Here is a 12,922-nt window from a genome sequence, read left to right as displayed (position 1 = left end):
ACATTCTGTTGGAACCCTGGTTCTTGCATCTTGGTTTACAAGTCCTCTCCATGCCTCCACCACAGGGGGTAACTGATATGGGTGAGGTAGAATGTTAATGTCAATAGACAGACATACTAATATTTAATTATCTACATGTATTATGTAAATCACACATGTCAAATTATAGAATGGCATTGATATAATGCTTTAAGGTTTGCACAGTGCTTTTAAATATTATCATTTTATTCTCACAATCACTCTGGGAGGCAGGAGCTATTATTATCCTTATTTTATAGATGACGAAACTGAGGACAAGAGGAGTCAAGTGATTTGCACAGACAGGGTAACATGATCAGTAAATGTCAGAGACTTTCCATGTGCCACAAAGCAAGTTTTTTCAGTCTCAAAAGAATCAGGGCTGAAGAGTCATCCTGAGAAGGTTTCTAGTTACTCAGAGTTGATAACTGACAGAAGGCTAGTTGATAAGGAGAGCAATAGGGCATCTGGGAACCTTGGGGACTACCACCTCCAATAAACCACAGATCAGCAAGAAAACTTTAACCAACCAGAAAAGCTACACTTATGTACCTAATACCAATATGGGAAGAACTTAACTTCAATCACAATATTTATACTCTTGTCATCACGATTATTGAATGATTGTTATTATCATGAAGTTTAAAAAACAAGGGTTTGAATAAGAACTGACGATCTCCTCCAATCACTTCAGTTATTATCAACCAGCATTTACTAAGTGCCTACTGTGGAACAGGCACTTTGCAAACCTTAAAACATTATATAAATATCATTGATTACTTTTAAGATACTGCCTACTTTCTCAAGTCTTAATATTCATGGTTTATACTTTTTAAATTAAATTTATAAATATTATACATATAATCTAGTTTATTTATTTAATGTATGTATAGTTGATACTTTAATTTTACTATATCTGATTAACTAGGGTGATGTTGGAAACCCAGGAACTCCAGGGAAACCTGGACCTAAAGGATTCAGAGGACTCACAGTAAGTTGACTAACTTCCCTGGGGTAATAGGTTCTTATTTATTTTTTACAAAACAATTCTGGATGTTATATTGAAGGAACAGTTTGGATTGTTCACAATTTCTTAGGATATCTAAACTGTCATGAAGTAGCTATGCAACTTTGGGCAAGTCATTCATTTCCCTAGGTCTCATTTCATCCATTTGTATAAATCCGGTTTGGATTGGATGATTTCTAAGGTCATTTCTAGCTCCCAAATTCCATGAATCTATATAGAATTGAAGGGACAAATCTTTGTTGTTTTTTAAATAATTATGCTAATTTCCTCTCCCATTTGTTAGTTCATATTAAGGTCCAAAATATATGTTCATAGAGTTCACTGTCAGGATGTGGTGATTAGGAAGCCTGTCTCTGAAAAGAGAGGCTGAGCTAAACTAACTGTGAAGACAGTGAAAGTCAGCCATAGTGTCCTCATCCTAAGGTTAAGTTAGTTTGTGTCTGAAACTGATTTTAAGCCTATGGGCTCAGACAACAATTTGACTAACATACAGGAAATTCCTTTGAACTCATATGGAGTTCTGTGTCTCTCAACCCATTAAAGGGCTTCTGCTAGGAAAGAAAAAAAAAACACAGGGGCCAGATGAAAGCTGGGGTGCTTCCTTAAGCCTTACTTCCCAAGTCTTTCTTAATTAACATTGAAATAAAGCTAGAGACCAGAATCAAACTTAGATGCCAACATCATCATCCACTATCCTGCTTCACCCCCACTATACTCCTACTTTTGTTTTAAAAAGTATCTGTGTATTATATATCTATATCTACATATCTGCCAACAATAAACTTCTTGACTTTTGTACCATATTCTGAACTCTGTCTAGTCACATGTGATCCCTTTGAGTAGAAGGGAGCCTCCATCTTTCCTTTTCCATGTTTCCTAAGGGTTTTCTGATGCTCATACTCTCCCCCATCTCCAGGACATTTTGGTATGACAAGGCACTTATACCTTTTCAGGAAGAATGTTCTTCCAATGAGAAAAGCACAGGGAGAAAAGGCACATTTTCATTTTTATATATGAATTCAATCATGGGCATCATTCTTAGAGTGAAAAGGTTGGCAGCAGACAGGTGTTTTCCACTTGACTGGATAAATGTTATTAGTGCCCAAGTCCATCATTCTGAGCAGCGTAAATAGCTGACCTTTCCAATTCCTTCTTTATGTTAGTGACGGATGCTTTTTCCTCATTTCTTTTGGAGGTTGGAGGTTTATTTTTAATTAGGTCTCTGCATATGATAGTCAGATTGTTTCTCTTGTTCACTTTGTCTACTTTTAAAAAAAAATTCATGTGGCAAATAGGCAGCCCACAATGCATCATTCTGTGAGCAGCCAGGGAAACCTAAAAGAGAGCAAGGACATTTGGTTTTGTTGTTCACTTTTAGGACTGACTATTTAAATGCTTTCTGAGTGAGCACTTCAGTTATCCTGAATGAACCGTGACTTGTGTTTATAAAGTCTTGCTGAATCTGACTTTTACATCACATATAGCTTGACAATATTTGTAATACATTTTTATCTGTAGTTTGGTGTAGGTCCCAAGGGTGATATTGGTTCTCCTGGCTCTCCTGGACCTGCAGGGTCACCGGTAAGTATGTTCATATTAAGGAAACACTGGCCTGGAGACTTTTTAATGCAAAATCCTTCACAAAATCAGCCAGGTAAATACGCAGAATACTACAACACTAAATACTATTATTCTTTTCTCTCTAAAAAGTAACAAAAGAGTGGTCTTCATGGACCATTGGGATATGCCCATTTACTTTACTTTTTTAACCTGGTCAAAAAGAAGAGAAAAGGGAATGAGAAAGATCACTACCATTAAGAAATCTTTAATTAATTTTAATTTATCTTGAATTTCTTTGACCTTTGTTCTCTTTACATTTAGATCCCTTGGCATTTGATGACTCTGGGCTGCTTTCACTTTCTTTCCTAAAATAAACTCCACAGTAAAGCTAAAATAGGTGTTTGTATTGGACTTAAACATTTTGAAAGTGATTCCCTTCTCTGATTTTAATTCTTGCTTTGTGATCTGCTCATTCTTAGTTCTCCTTCAAGTCTAATTCTTAGAATGTTGAAGCTTCCTTCTCCTATATTGTTCCTTGAAAGCACTGCCCTTCCTAGCTGTAGGACCCTAGGCAAGTCACTTAACCACCAGTGCCTAGCCCTCACTGCTCTTCTGCCTTAGAACCAATACACAGTATTGATTCTAAGATGGGAAGTAAGGGTTTTAAATAAATGGATAAATAAAGTATTTCCTCACTTAGATAAATTTTGCTAAGCCAAGTGATTTCCTTTTTCCTTCACTGCATTTCATATGATCCACATAGCAAGTCAAGGTGGACAGGCTGGAAAGGGGATGCCCTGGTCTAAATAATACTGTATACTGAAGTACACTTGCCTACTATTGGTAAAACCTTGCTGAACCAAGGCCATAGATATCACCTACTTGATACTAGTTCATTCTAATACTCATTCATTCATTTAGCAAATTCTTCATATGGGAAGGTAATTTGGTGCCATAGAAAGAATGCTAGATTTGAGTTCTAATCCTCACTTTACCACTTCCTAACTCAGCATCTCTGAACCTAAACTTCTTCCTTTGTAAAATGATGGGGTTGGATTCCATGGTCTCAAAGGTCTCTTGAGCCTGTTTTTCATCACCTGTGAAATGGTAAAAGAGGTTCAGAGGTAGGTGACTAGACAATTTCTCATGCCCCTTCCACCTCTAAAGTTTTTGCCCTAAGGATATCAACCAATAGGTGCTCTGAGCTGTCTAATTGCTGGTCAAAATTAAGAAGACTTTGTCTCCTTTCCTTCAGTTGCATAGTTAAAGCTTAAGAATGTATATGGATGAATCTGTATATACACACCAGTAACCTGCTTCCTATTTTTTCTAGGGTCCTAAAGGCATGAAGGGACTGCCTATATATTCTGTATGTATCCCTCTCATCCAGCAATTTATCTTCAACTCATTGTCTATCCATTCACGAGCCATACCCATGATAGCTCATTTTCCCCTCTTCTTGTTTTTCAGCAATGTGATCTTATTAATTTCCTGAGGGACCATAGTCGTGAGTATTCTGGTTTCACAAATGGAATCAAAGAAATGATTCTTAGCATGTGTGGAAGTCAAGTAGGAAGTCAAAATATTTGGAGATGGCACAGATGACAGGAGGAAAAGAAAGCAGAGAAATTCTCTGCTTTGAGATTGTTTTGCTGGTTTTCAAACACTTCCAAGGTTACCTAACTGTTCAATTATTGAGCCTATACCTCTTTATCAAATTCAAAAGGATAGCATGAGAGACATTGTCAAATGGTTTGCTTAAATCTAGCCAAACTCCATTTATAACATTTCTTGATCTGTTATATTAGTAGTCCTTTGCAAAGGGAAATGAGGTGAACTTGGCATGATTTGTTCTTGATGTCCCCATGCTGACCATTTGCGATCAATCCTTCCCTTTTTAAATCTTCTTAACATAACACACATCAGCTAGGGCTGGTCCCAGGCACTGAGACATGGGGCATATGTCTCTGTCCTCATGAAATGGACAATATGCTAGGAAGGCTAAGGCACAAAAAGAGAGGACAAAGAATACAATATAACATAAGCACATTAGAGATATAGAAAGCACAGTGTCTCGGGATAGTCTGAGGAGGAAAGCCATTACTGATCATGAGAATCAGGAAGGGGACATTTTTGCACTTGAAAGAATGGATTGCAGCAATTGATCTTTTACCAATAAAGTTATGCTAGAGTAAGTTAGGGAAAGTTGGGAGAAGAGATGTAGGAGAAATGGTAGTTTACATTCAAACAAAATGCAAGTAGCCCATTTATGACAGAACCAGCTAAATGTCAAATTGATTGATGTTAGGATGTTGTGTTTATGGAGAAGCTTTATAGTATAGGAAATAGAAGAAAGTAAGTTCTGGTTTCAAATCTTACCTCTAAGATATACTAGGCTATGTACCTCCAGGACACTCTTTATGATTATATGATCCACATAAGTTGCCAGTGTGTCTCAGAGGTGTTTCCACACACTTGAATGGATGAAATCTAAGGGGGAAGAGACAGACAGAGACAGAGAGGGAGAGGGAAAAGGAGAAAGAGAGGGAGAGGGAGAGAAAAGGAGAGCGGGAGAGAGAAAGAAGGAATAATGTTCATATTGAACTCTTTGAAGAAAGGGACTACTTAGATTTAGATTTTGTGCCAGCACCTAGGACAGAGGATTGTACATAGTAAGAGTTTGATAAATGTTCATTGAATTTACAGCTAGGTCTCTATTATATCAATAATGAATCCCATTAAGTGATTATATGTATTCAAATTTGCACTGTTTGAAGTTATAATTGTGTAAAATAGGGTCTTTGATTCCAGTCCAATGTAAATATACAGTGAGAATTCAAATAATGTGATCAATTAATGTGATACATTATTGTCACTAATTGAGAACTAGTTATAATTGAATGTGACATGTGGAAAGATCTACTGTGGACAGTATAATGTCTTTTGTAAAAACTGAATGTTTCTTGATTCTCAGGAAACTAATAAATAGAATTGGAAAAATGACTAGGTCAAGTTTTTCTGTAAGCTTTTCCAACTGTGTCCCTTGTTTTATCTTAGATTAAAAAAAAAAAGAAAATCAGTCACTTAAAGGGAAGCACAAGCTGTTTTGGTGGAAATAAGGCTGGAGAAGATTCTTTATTTCTGCAGGATGGGAATAAAACTCAACCATACAAGTGGAGCTTGGTGGCCAAGCACAAGCTCATTTGGAATTCCCTGATGCTTTTCAGGAGAATAGAAATTGTCTGGATGTTCTTCAGGGAAGGCAATTAGATGACAACTTTTAGTCTTACAGCCCAGCATTGATCTCTAAAGATCTATATGTACTATGCAATAAAATGAATTGAATTTTAGAATCAGAAGCTTAAGGTTATGCTTAAAAATGAACGACTATGCTTCATATTTCAACAAAACTGTGAAAACACTTCTAGCCATAGTTTATATGGGAGGGAAAAATCATTTTAAATTTCACCAAGAGGCTGAGCTCATCATTTTTAATCTCTTACCTTGGTTTTCTTGAACCTAAAAAACAGGGCTACACAGAGCTAGAAAAAAGGTAATAGTAAAATTTGGCTTTAAACACTTTTCTTTGATGTTTTATTCTAAAATCTCTCTCTCTCTCTCTCTCTCTCTCTCTCTCTCTCTCTCTCTCTCTCTCTCTCTCTCTCTTTCTCTTTCATTTTTAACAGCCTGTTGGGAAGGTAAGTTTTCATTATCATAATTTGTTTTTTACTGAAAGTTATTTAATTTTTTAAACCCTTTCTTTCCATCTTAGAATTAATACTATGTATTGGTTCTAAGGCAGAAGAGTGGTAAGGGCTAGGCAACTGGGGTTAAATGACTTGCCCAGGGTCACACAGCTAGGAAGTGTCCAAGGCTACATTTGAACCCAGTACCTCCCATCTCTGGACCTGGCTCTCAATCCACTGAACCATCCAGCTGCTCTCTATTGAAATAGTTATTGTATTGCCAAATCTAATAATTTCTACCTCCATAACAACTCCTCCTCTTCTTTCTATTCACATGATCACCACCTTAGCTCATGCCTTCATCCTTTCATACCTGGACTATTACAATGGCCTCCTAATTGACCTTCCTGCCTCAAGTCTCTCACCACCCTGATCCATCCTCCACACAGCTGCTAAAATGACTTTCTTGAAGCATAGATCTAACCATGTTATTCCCCTACTCAGTTAATCCCAAATTGTGTTTAGGATCAAATATGAACTTTTCTATTTGGCTTTTAAAGGTTTTTGTGAGTTTCCATTTTTTTAGTCCCTTCAGACTGACCTAATTTAGGGATTTTTAACTTAAGATATGTAAAATTGGGTTTTAACAATTTTCCCCTAGTTTGTATTTCAATATAATTGACTTCCTTTGTAACCTTATGTACTTTACTTCATGCATTTAAAAATATTATTCTGAGGATATCCATAGACTTCACAAGGAATCCATACCCTGTCCCCCCCCAAAAGTAAAGAACCTCTAGTCTAGCTTTCCTTACATATGGTACTCCCATCATCCTGCCTTGCACTGGTTCTCCCTCATACCTGGAATGTTCCTCCTCACCTCTACTCTTTAGAGATTCTTCTTTCCTTCAAAACTCACTACCCTGTAGATGGAGACTTCCTGTCCTCAGAGCTGTTAGTATTCTTCCCCCTCCAAAGTAACCTGGTTTTTCTTTCTACATGTTTTGCACATACATTCATGTGTATACACACAGAGATAAATCTATACTCATACCTAGATTTGTGTGTATGCATATATCTCTATATGTACACACACACAGATGTTGCCTCCTCTGATAGAATGTAACCTTCTTTAGGAGAGGAGCTGTTTCATTTTTGATCAATTGGTTGATGCTAATAGTTCAGTATCCCTTTAATTTTACATCCATATTGCTGTCCTTGGTGCTAGATGCTACTATATTGCTGCTGGTGATGTGTTTTGTTTTTAATTTCATTTTTATTATCATGCAAGACACACTTCCACATTAGCCATTGTTGTAGGAGCACACTCATATATAACCATAACCTCAAAAAGCAAACCATAAATATACTGGCGTGAAAGATAATCTGCTTTGATTTGTATCCTTCTGATTCCAACCATTTGATCACCTCTGGAGGTGGATAGATAAATCTTTCAGGATTGTCCCACATCATTGCATTACTGAAAGTAGCCAAGTTTTCACAATTGGTCATCATACAATATTCCTGTTACTGTGTACAATATTCTATCAGTTCTTATTTCACTCTGCATTAGTTCCTTCAGGACATTCCAGTTCTTTCTGAAATCATCCTGTTCATCATTTTTTACAGCACAATAATATTCCATCACCGTCATATACCACAATTTGTTCAGTCATTCCCCAGTTGATGGATATTCCCTCAATTTTCAATTCTTTGAAACCACAAAAAGAGCTGCTATGAATATTTTTGTACAAGTAGGTCCTTTCCCTTTTTTAAAATTATCTTTTTGGAATGTAGATCCAATAATAGTATTACAGGATCAATAGGTATTCAGAATTTGGAGTCCTTTGGACATAGTTCCAAATTGCCTTCCAGAATTGTTGAATCAGTTCACAACTCCATCAACAATGCATTAGCATCCCAGCTGCAACCCCTCCACCACTGATTACTTTCCTTTACTGTCTTATTGGCCAATCTGATAGGTGCACGATAGTACCTCAGAATTGTTTTAACGTGGTTTTCTAATCAAGAATGATCTGGAACATTTTTTTTTATATGTTTATTGATGGCTTTGATTTCTTCATATGAAAATTGCTTGTTCATATCCTTTGACCATTTGTCAATTGGGGAATGGCTTGTATTCTTATAAATTCAAAAAACTGGGCCTTTATCAGAGAAATTTGTTATAAAAATTTTCCCAGTTAGTTTTCTTTGTACAAAAGATTTATGATTTATTATAATCAAAATTATTCATTTTATATCCTATAATGTTCTCTCTCTTGTTTGGACATAAATTCTTCCTTTCTTTAAAGATCTGCAAGACAAATTATTCTGTGTTCCCCTAATTTAGTTATGGTTTTACTCTTTACATTTAAATCATATACACATTTCGACCATATCTTGTTTTAGGATGTGAGATATTAGTCTATCCCTAGTTTTCTAATATTCCCAGTAATTTTTATTAAATATTGAGTTCTTATTCCAAAAGCTAGAATCTTTGAGTTCACCAAACACTAGGGTAGTGAGGTTATTTGCCCCTAATCTATTCCATTGATCCTCCATTCTATTTCTGAGCTCATACCAGACTGTTTTGAGGATTGCTGTTTTATAGTAAAGTTTGAGATCTGGTACTGCTAGGTCATGGTGTTCTTTTTGTATAGAAATGAGCTCAAACCCTTCACCTTGAGGCTAAGTTGGTAGAGTTTCAGGTTTGGAACCTTAGACCTCAGGGTTCCTCTTTAGACTCATCTGACACTGACTGAGAATGCCTTCTACTATATCCCTAGCAAGTTCGAAGGACCATAAGCATAAGGGGATCACATAGAGGAATGCCATAGGGATATATCATTGAGTTTGGAGGCAACAAGTCTGTGCTCAAATCCTATCTAGGACACTTAATTATCTGTATGACCCTAAACAAATCATATGACCTGAGCCTCAGTTCCAATGTCTATAAAATGAGCATAATTATTTTTTAAGCTCTTCCCTTCTCTTACAATCAATACTGTGTATTGATTCCAAGGCAGAAGAGCAATAAGGGTTAGGCAATGCAGGTTAAATGAATTGCCCAGAGTCACATAGCTAGAAAGTTATCTGAGGCCAAATCGGAACCCAGGACCTCCTGTCTCTAAACCTGGCTCAGAATCCACTGGGCCACCTGGCAGACCCCAAATAAGGATAATTATAACAGCAACCTCACAGAGTCAGAATGAAGACCAAATGAGATAATATATAGGAAGGGCTTTGCAAATCTTGAAGTTCTGTGTAATATCACCTTTTATTTTTATTCCTCCAGTGGCAGCCCATTACTCATGGGGACTTTTATTAGTCTGATTATTAGAAGGGTTTTCTAGGCTAAGTGAATATATACTTTGCCTGCTTCCTATATCCTTCTCTCAAGGATTTAATTACTATTGGACACTTTGTTCCTTGACCTCCTGGGCTGTTTCCATACCATAAGACAAATCCTGCCATCCCTAAAGTCCATTCCAATTGGTGCATACAAGGCTGAACTCTTTGCTATTATAGTAGAGAATAGCTGCTACCCCAAAGCATAATAGTGCCTTCAGGGAATCCTTTGAAATGTGGTTATTCTCTCCACTTGTCCTTTGGTCTTCATGCCTCAGCCTGTCCAAGATAACCATGAGAACATTTTGCTGGTCCTTGAACTATGTCCCTTATGGCCAAACTTGGGCTTGTCAAGGGAGCTGCTGCCTTACCACTTGTTCCTCTTGTGTGGCGGACAGATAGATGTCCCTAAGGAAAGTTCAGAAAGTTGATCATATCACTTGTGGCAGACCCCAGATCTCCCAGATCCATGAGAAATTTAGCTGTGTTCCTGTTCTCTTAACTTGGCCTAAAGTCAAAGCCTAACATTGGTGCCTGCTAAAAGATGTGTACGTTTTATTGATGTGATTTTCAAACATCTCATAGTAGAACATTTTCTTCCACTTATTACCAAGTAATGAGAGAAAACAACATTAATTTTGCCTTTCCTACAGCACTCAAGAGACTTTCTTTTTGGCATTTTTCACTTAGTCAAGCCCTCCTTCCCCCAACCCAAAGACTTGTACTTTCTTGTCTTCCTGACTTTATCTATAGGAATCAAGCAAAAAAGTCTAAATTCTTTCACCTAACAGCATTTCAATTTCTTGAAGAAAGTTATCATCCCATCCCCTGCTTCAAATACTGTCTTCTCCTGACAAAATATCAATCAATCAAATATATATTAAGCACATACTACATTCAAGGCAGTGTACTAAGCTCTTGGGATGCAAAAAGAGCTAAAAGACATTCTCAGCCTTCATGGAGCTCCTAATTTAGTGAGGGAGACAAAATAAAAACAAATATGTGCAAAACACACTGTATATAGGAAAAATAAGAAATAACAGAAAGAAGGCACTGATGTTAAGAGGGATTGTAAGGTATAAGAAGACTCAAAAGATCAGAGACCTTTGAATGCCAAACAGAACATTTTATATTTTATCCTAGAGGCAATAAGGAGGCACTAGAGTTTATTGAGTAAGGGGTAGAGACAGGGTTAATATTTCTCAACTATCATTTTGGTAATCACTGGCTCTTAACTACTCTCTATTTGAATATATGTCATTTATATAAATATTGTACAGAGATTTGGAAGAGGGATGAGGATGAACTTATAAATACTCTGTGAAATTGAGGTGGCCCTTTTATGACCACATCTGAAATATTTTGTTCAGTTCTGGGTACGAAATTTTAAGGATGATGATAACTAGAGAACACCCAGATAAGAACAATAAAGATGGTGTCATAAGGGGTGCCATATGTGATGGGTCTGGCTTATATCAGTTCTCTGGTACCTTCATTTAGATATTGGCCCAAATGAGAATCTCATAAGTCTTTCACCAGTTAACAAGAGATTTAGATAGCTGTATCAGGAGAAGGACAAAGGACCCACTGAGGATAATTCATCTGAACAAAGGTTTCCTGCCTTCAAATATTTGAAGGATTTTTACATGGCGAAGGGCCTTATGTTGTTTTGCTCAATTAGAGGATAAAATGAGGAATAATAAGTGGAAATGACAATGACAGAGAGGTAAGATTTGTCTTAATATCAAAAGCTCCTAATAATTAAAGTTATCCAAAAATGGAATGGGATGGTATACCCCCCCTCACTGGAGATCTTTGGACAAAGGCTATGGTATCACTTGCTGAATACATAATAGATAAAATTCTTGTCCAGGTATAAGATGAATTCTCCAGCTTCTAAGGTTCCTTCTAACTGAGATTCTATGATATCATTCAACATGGTGATATTATCATAAGGTGTGAAGTCTGTGCATATACACAGGAGGTTGCCCATGATGGTAAAGGGCTTTGAGAGCATACCATATGAGGATTTTTTTTTAAAGGAACTACAAATATTTAGTCTGGAGGGAAAAAAGATCTATTGGAAATCTTCAAATGTTTTTAAAGCTATCAAGTGGAAGAAGAATTTGAGGAGTTCTTCCTGGCTATGAAGGACCAAATTAGGAGCAATGGATATGTAGTGGCAGTCACCCAATCTGGAGACCCTACTCCTAACTTGCTAGTAAGGAAGTCCAGCAAAGACCATCTAGGCCATAGACTTTGGATTGACATCTGCTTGGTACAATTGTATAAGAATACTTAAATTTGTGTTTATTTCTCCAATTTTAGACAAATGCCCTGTCTACCCAACAGAATTGGTGTTTGCTCTAGACGTGTCAAGACAGAGATTTGAGGTTGTGAAAAACATGACCATTTCCATTGTGAATGACCTTAAAATCAGGGAAAACAACTGTCCAGTGGGAGCAAGGGTTGCTGTCCTTTCCTACAGTTCTGAAAATAGGTATCTTGTCCGCTGGTCAGACTATTCCAGCAAGAGGCAACTCCTCCAGAAGCTCTCTAGAATGACATTTGAACAACCTTCATACTCCAGAGATCTTGGCAGTTCCATGTTATTTGTGGGCAGGAATGCTTTCAAGAGAACCTTACCAGGCCCTAATGTCAGGAGGCTCACTGTGTTTTTTAGTGACAGTCAGTCTCCAGATATATCATCAATCATCACAGCCACCATGGAGTTCAGCGGGCTCAATATCATTCCAGCTGTATTTGCTTTTAATGACATGTTTGCTCTTGAGGAGGCTTTCCAGGTAAGGAATTCCCCTAGCTATTGTATGTATCTATGAAGCTATTCTTAGGAATGCAAGCTGCTAACCTCCTTTATGGATTCATACATGGAGATATGAGCAATGCTTTTTGAAGCCACCAAAACCACTGGCACGCATCTAAGGAAATGTCTTTGACTATATCAGCACTTCATAGTACACTGGAGATGTAAGGGACCTTGAAGGTCATCTAATCCAACCCCTTAATTTAACAGATAAAGAGACTGAATTTCAGTGAAAAGAAGAGACTTCTCCAGCCATTCAGGTAGTAAATAGCAGAGCTGGGATTTGAACCTGATTCTTCTGATTCCTAATCCTAGTATTTGTTTTACTACCTACATTGGACTCTTCTATCATTTAATCTGTACACATATGATATCCTTTTGTTGTTTATATTTATACAAATGTTTCTTGACCTCCAACTAGATCATAAATCCCTAGAAGTCAAAGACCAAGCATATTAA

At 37.0% G+C, this 12,922-nt stretch overlaps 1 protein-coding gene across 1 annotated transcript in view; it reads left to right on the top strand.

The window, feature by feature from the left end:
* LOC100030416 (collagen alpha-5(VI) chain) overlaps positions 1–12,922 on the top strand; it is a 128,470-nt gene that overhangs the window by 81,195 nt on the left and 34,353 nt on the right. The window contains exons 28-33 of the mRNA XM_007505116.2: positions 947–1,009; positions 2,564–2,626; positions 3,939–3,974; positions 4,076–4,112; positions 6,292–6,303; positions 11,968–12,443. Of these exons, the coding sequence (XP_007505178.1) occupies positions 947–1,009; positions 2,564–2,626; positions 3,939–3,974; positions 4,076–4,112; positions 6,292–6,303; positions 11,968–12,443 (687 nt within the window). The remainder of the gene's footprint in view (positions 1–946; positions 1,010–2,563; positions 2,627–3,938; positions 3,975–4,075; positions 4,113–6,291; positions 6,304–11,967; positions 12,444–12,922) is intronic.

This window comes from Monodelphis domestica, chromosome 5, assembly GCF_027887165.1.
Source record: "Monodelphis domestica isolate mMonDom1 chromosome 5, mMonDom1.pri, whole genome shotgun sequence".
NCBI lineage: Eukaryota > Metazoa > Chordata > Mammalia > Didelphimorphia > Didelphidae > Monodelphis > Monodelphis domestica.
The sequence above is the reverse complement of the archived record's forward strand: the minus strand, read 5'-3'. Positions and strand labels throughout refer to the sequence as shown.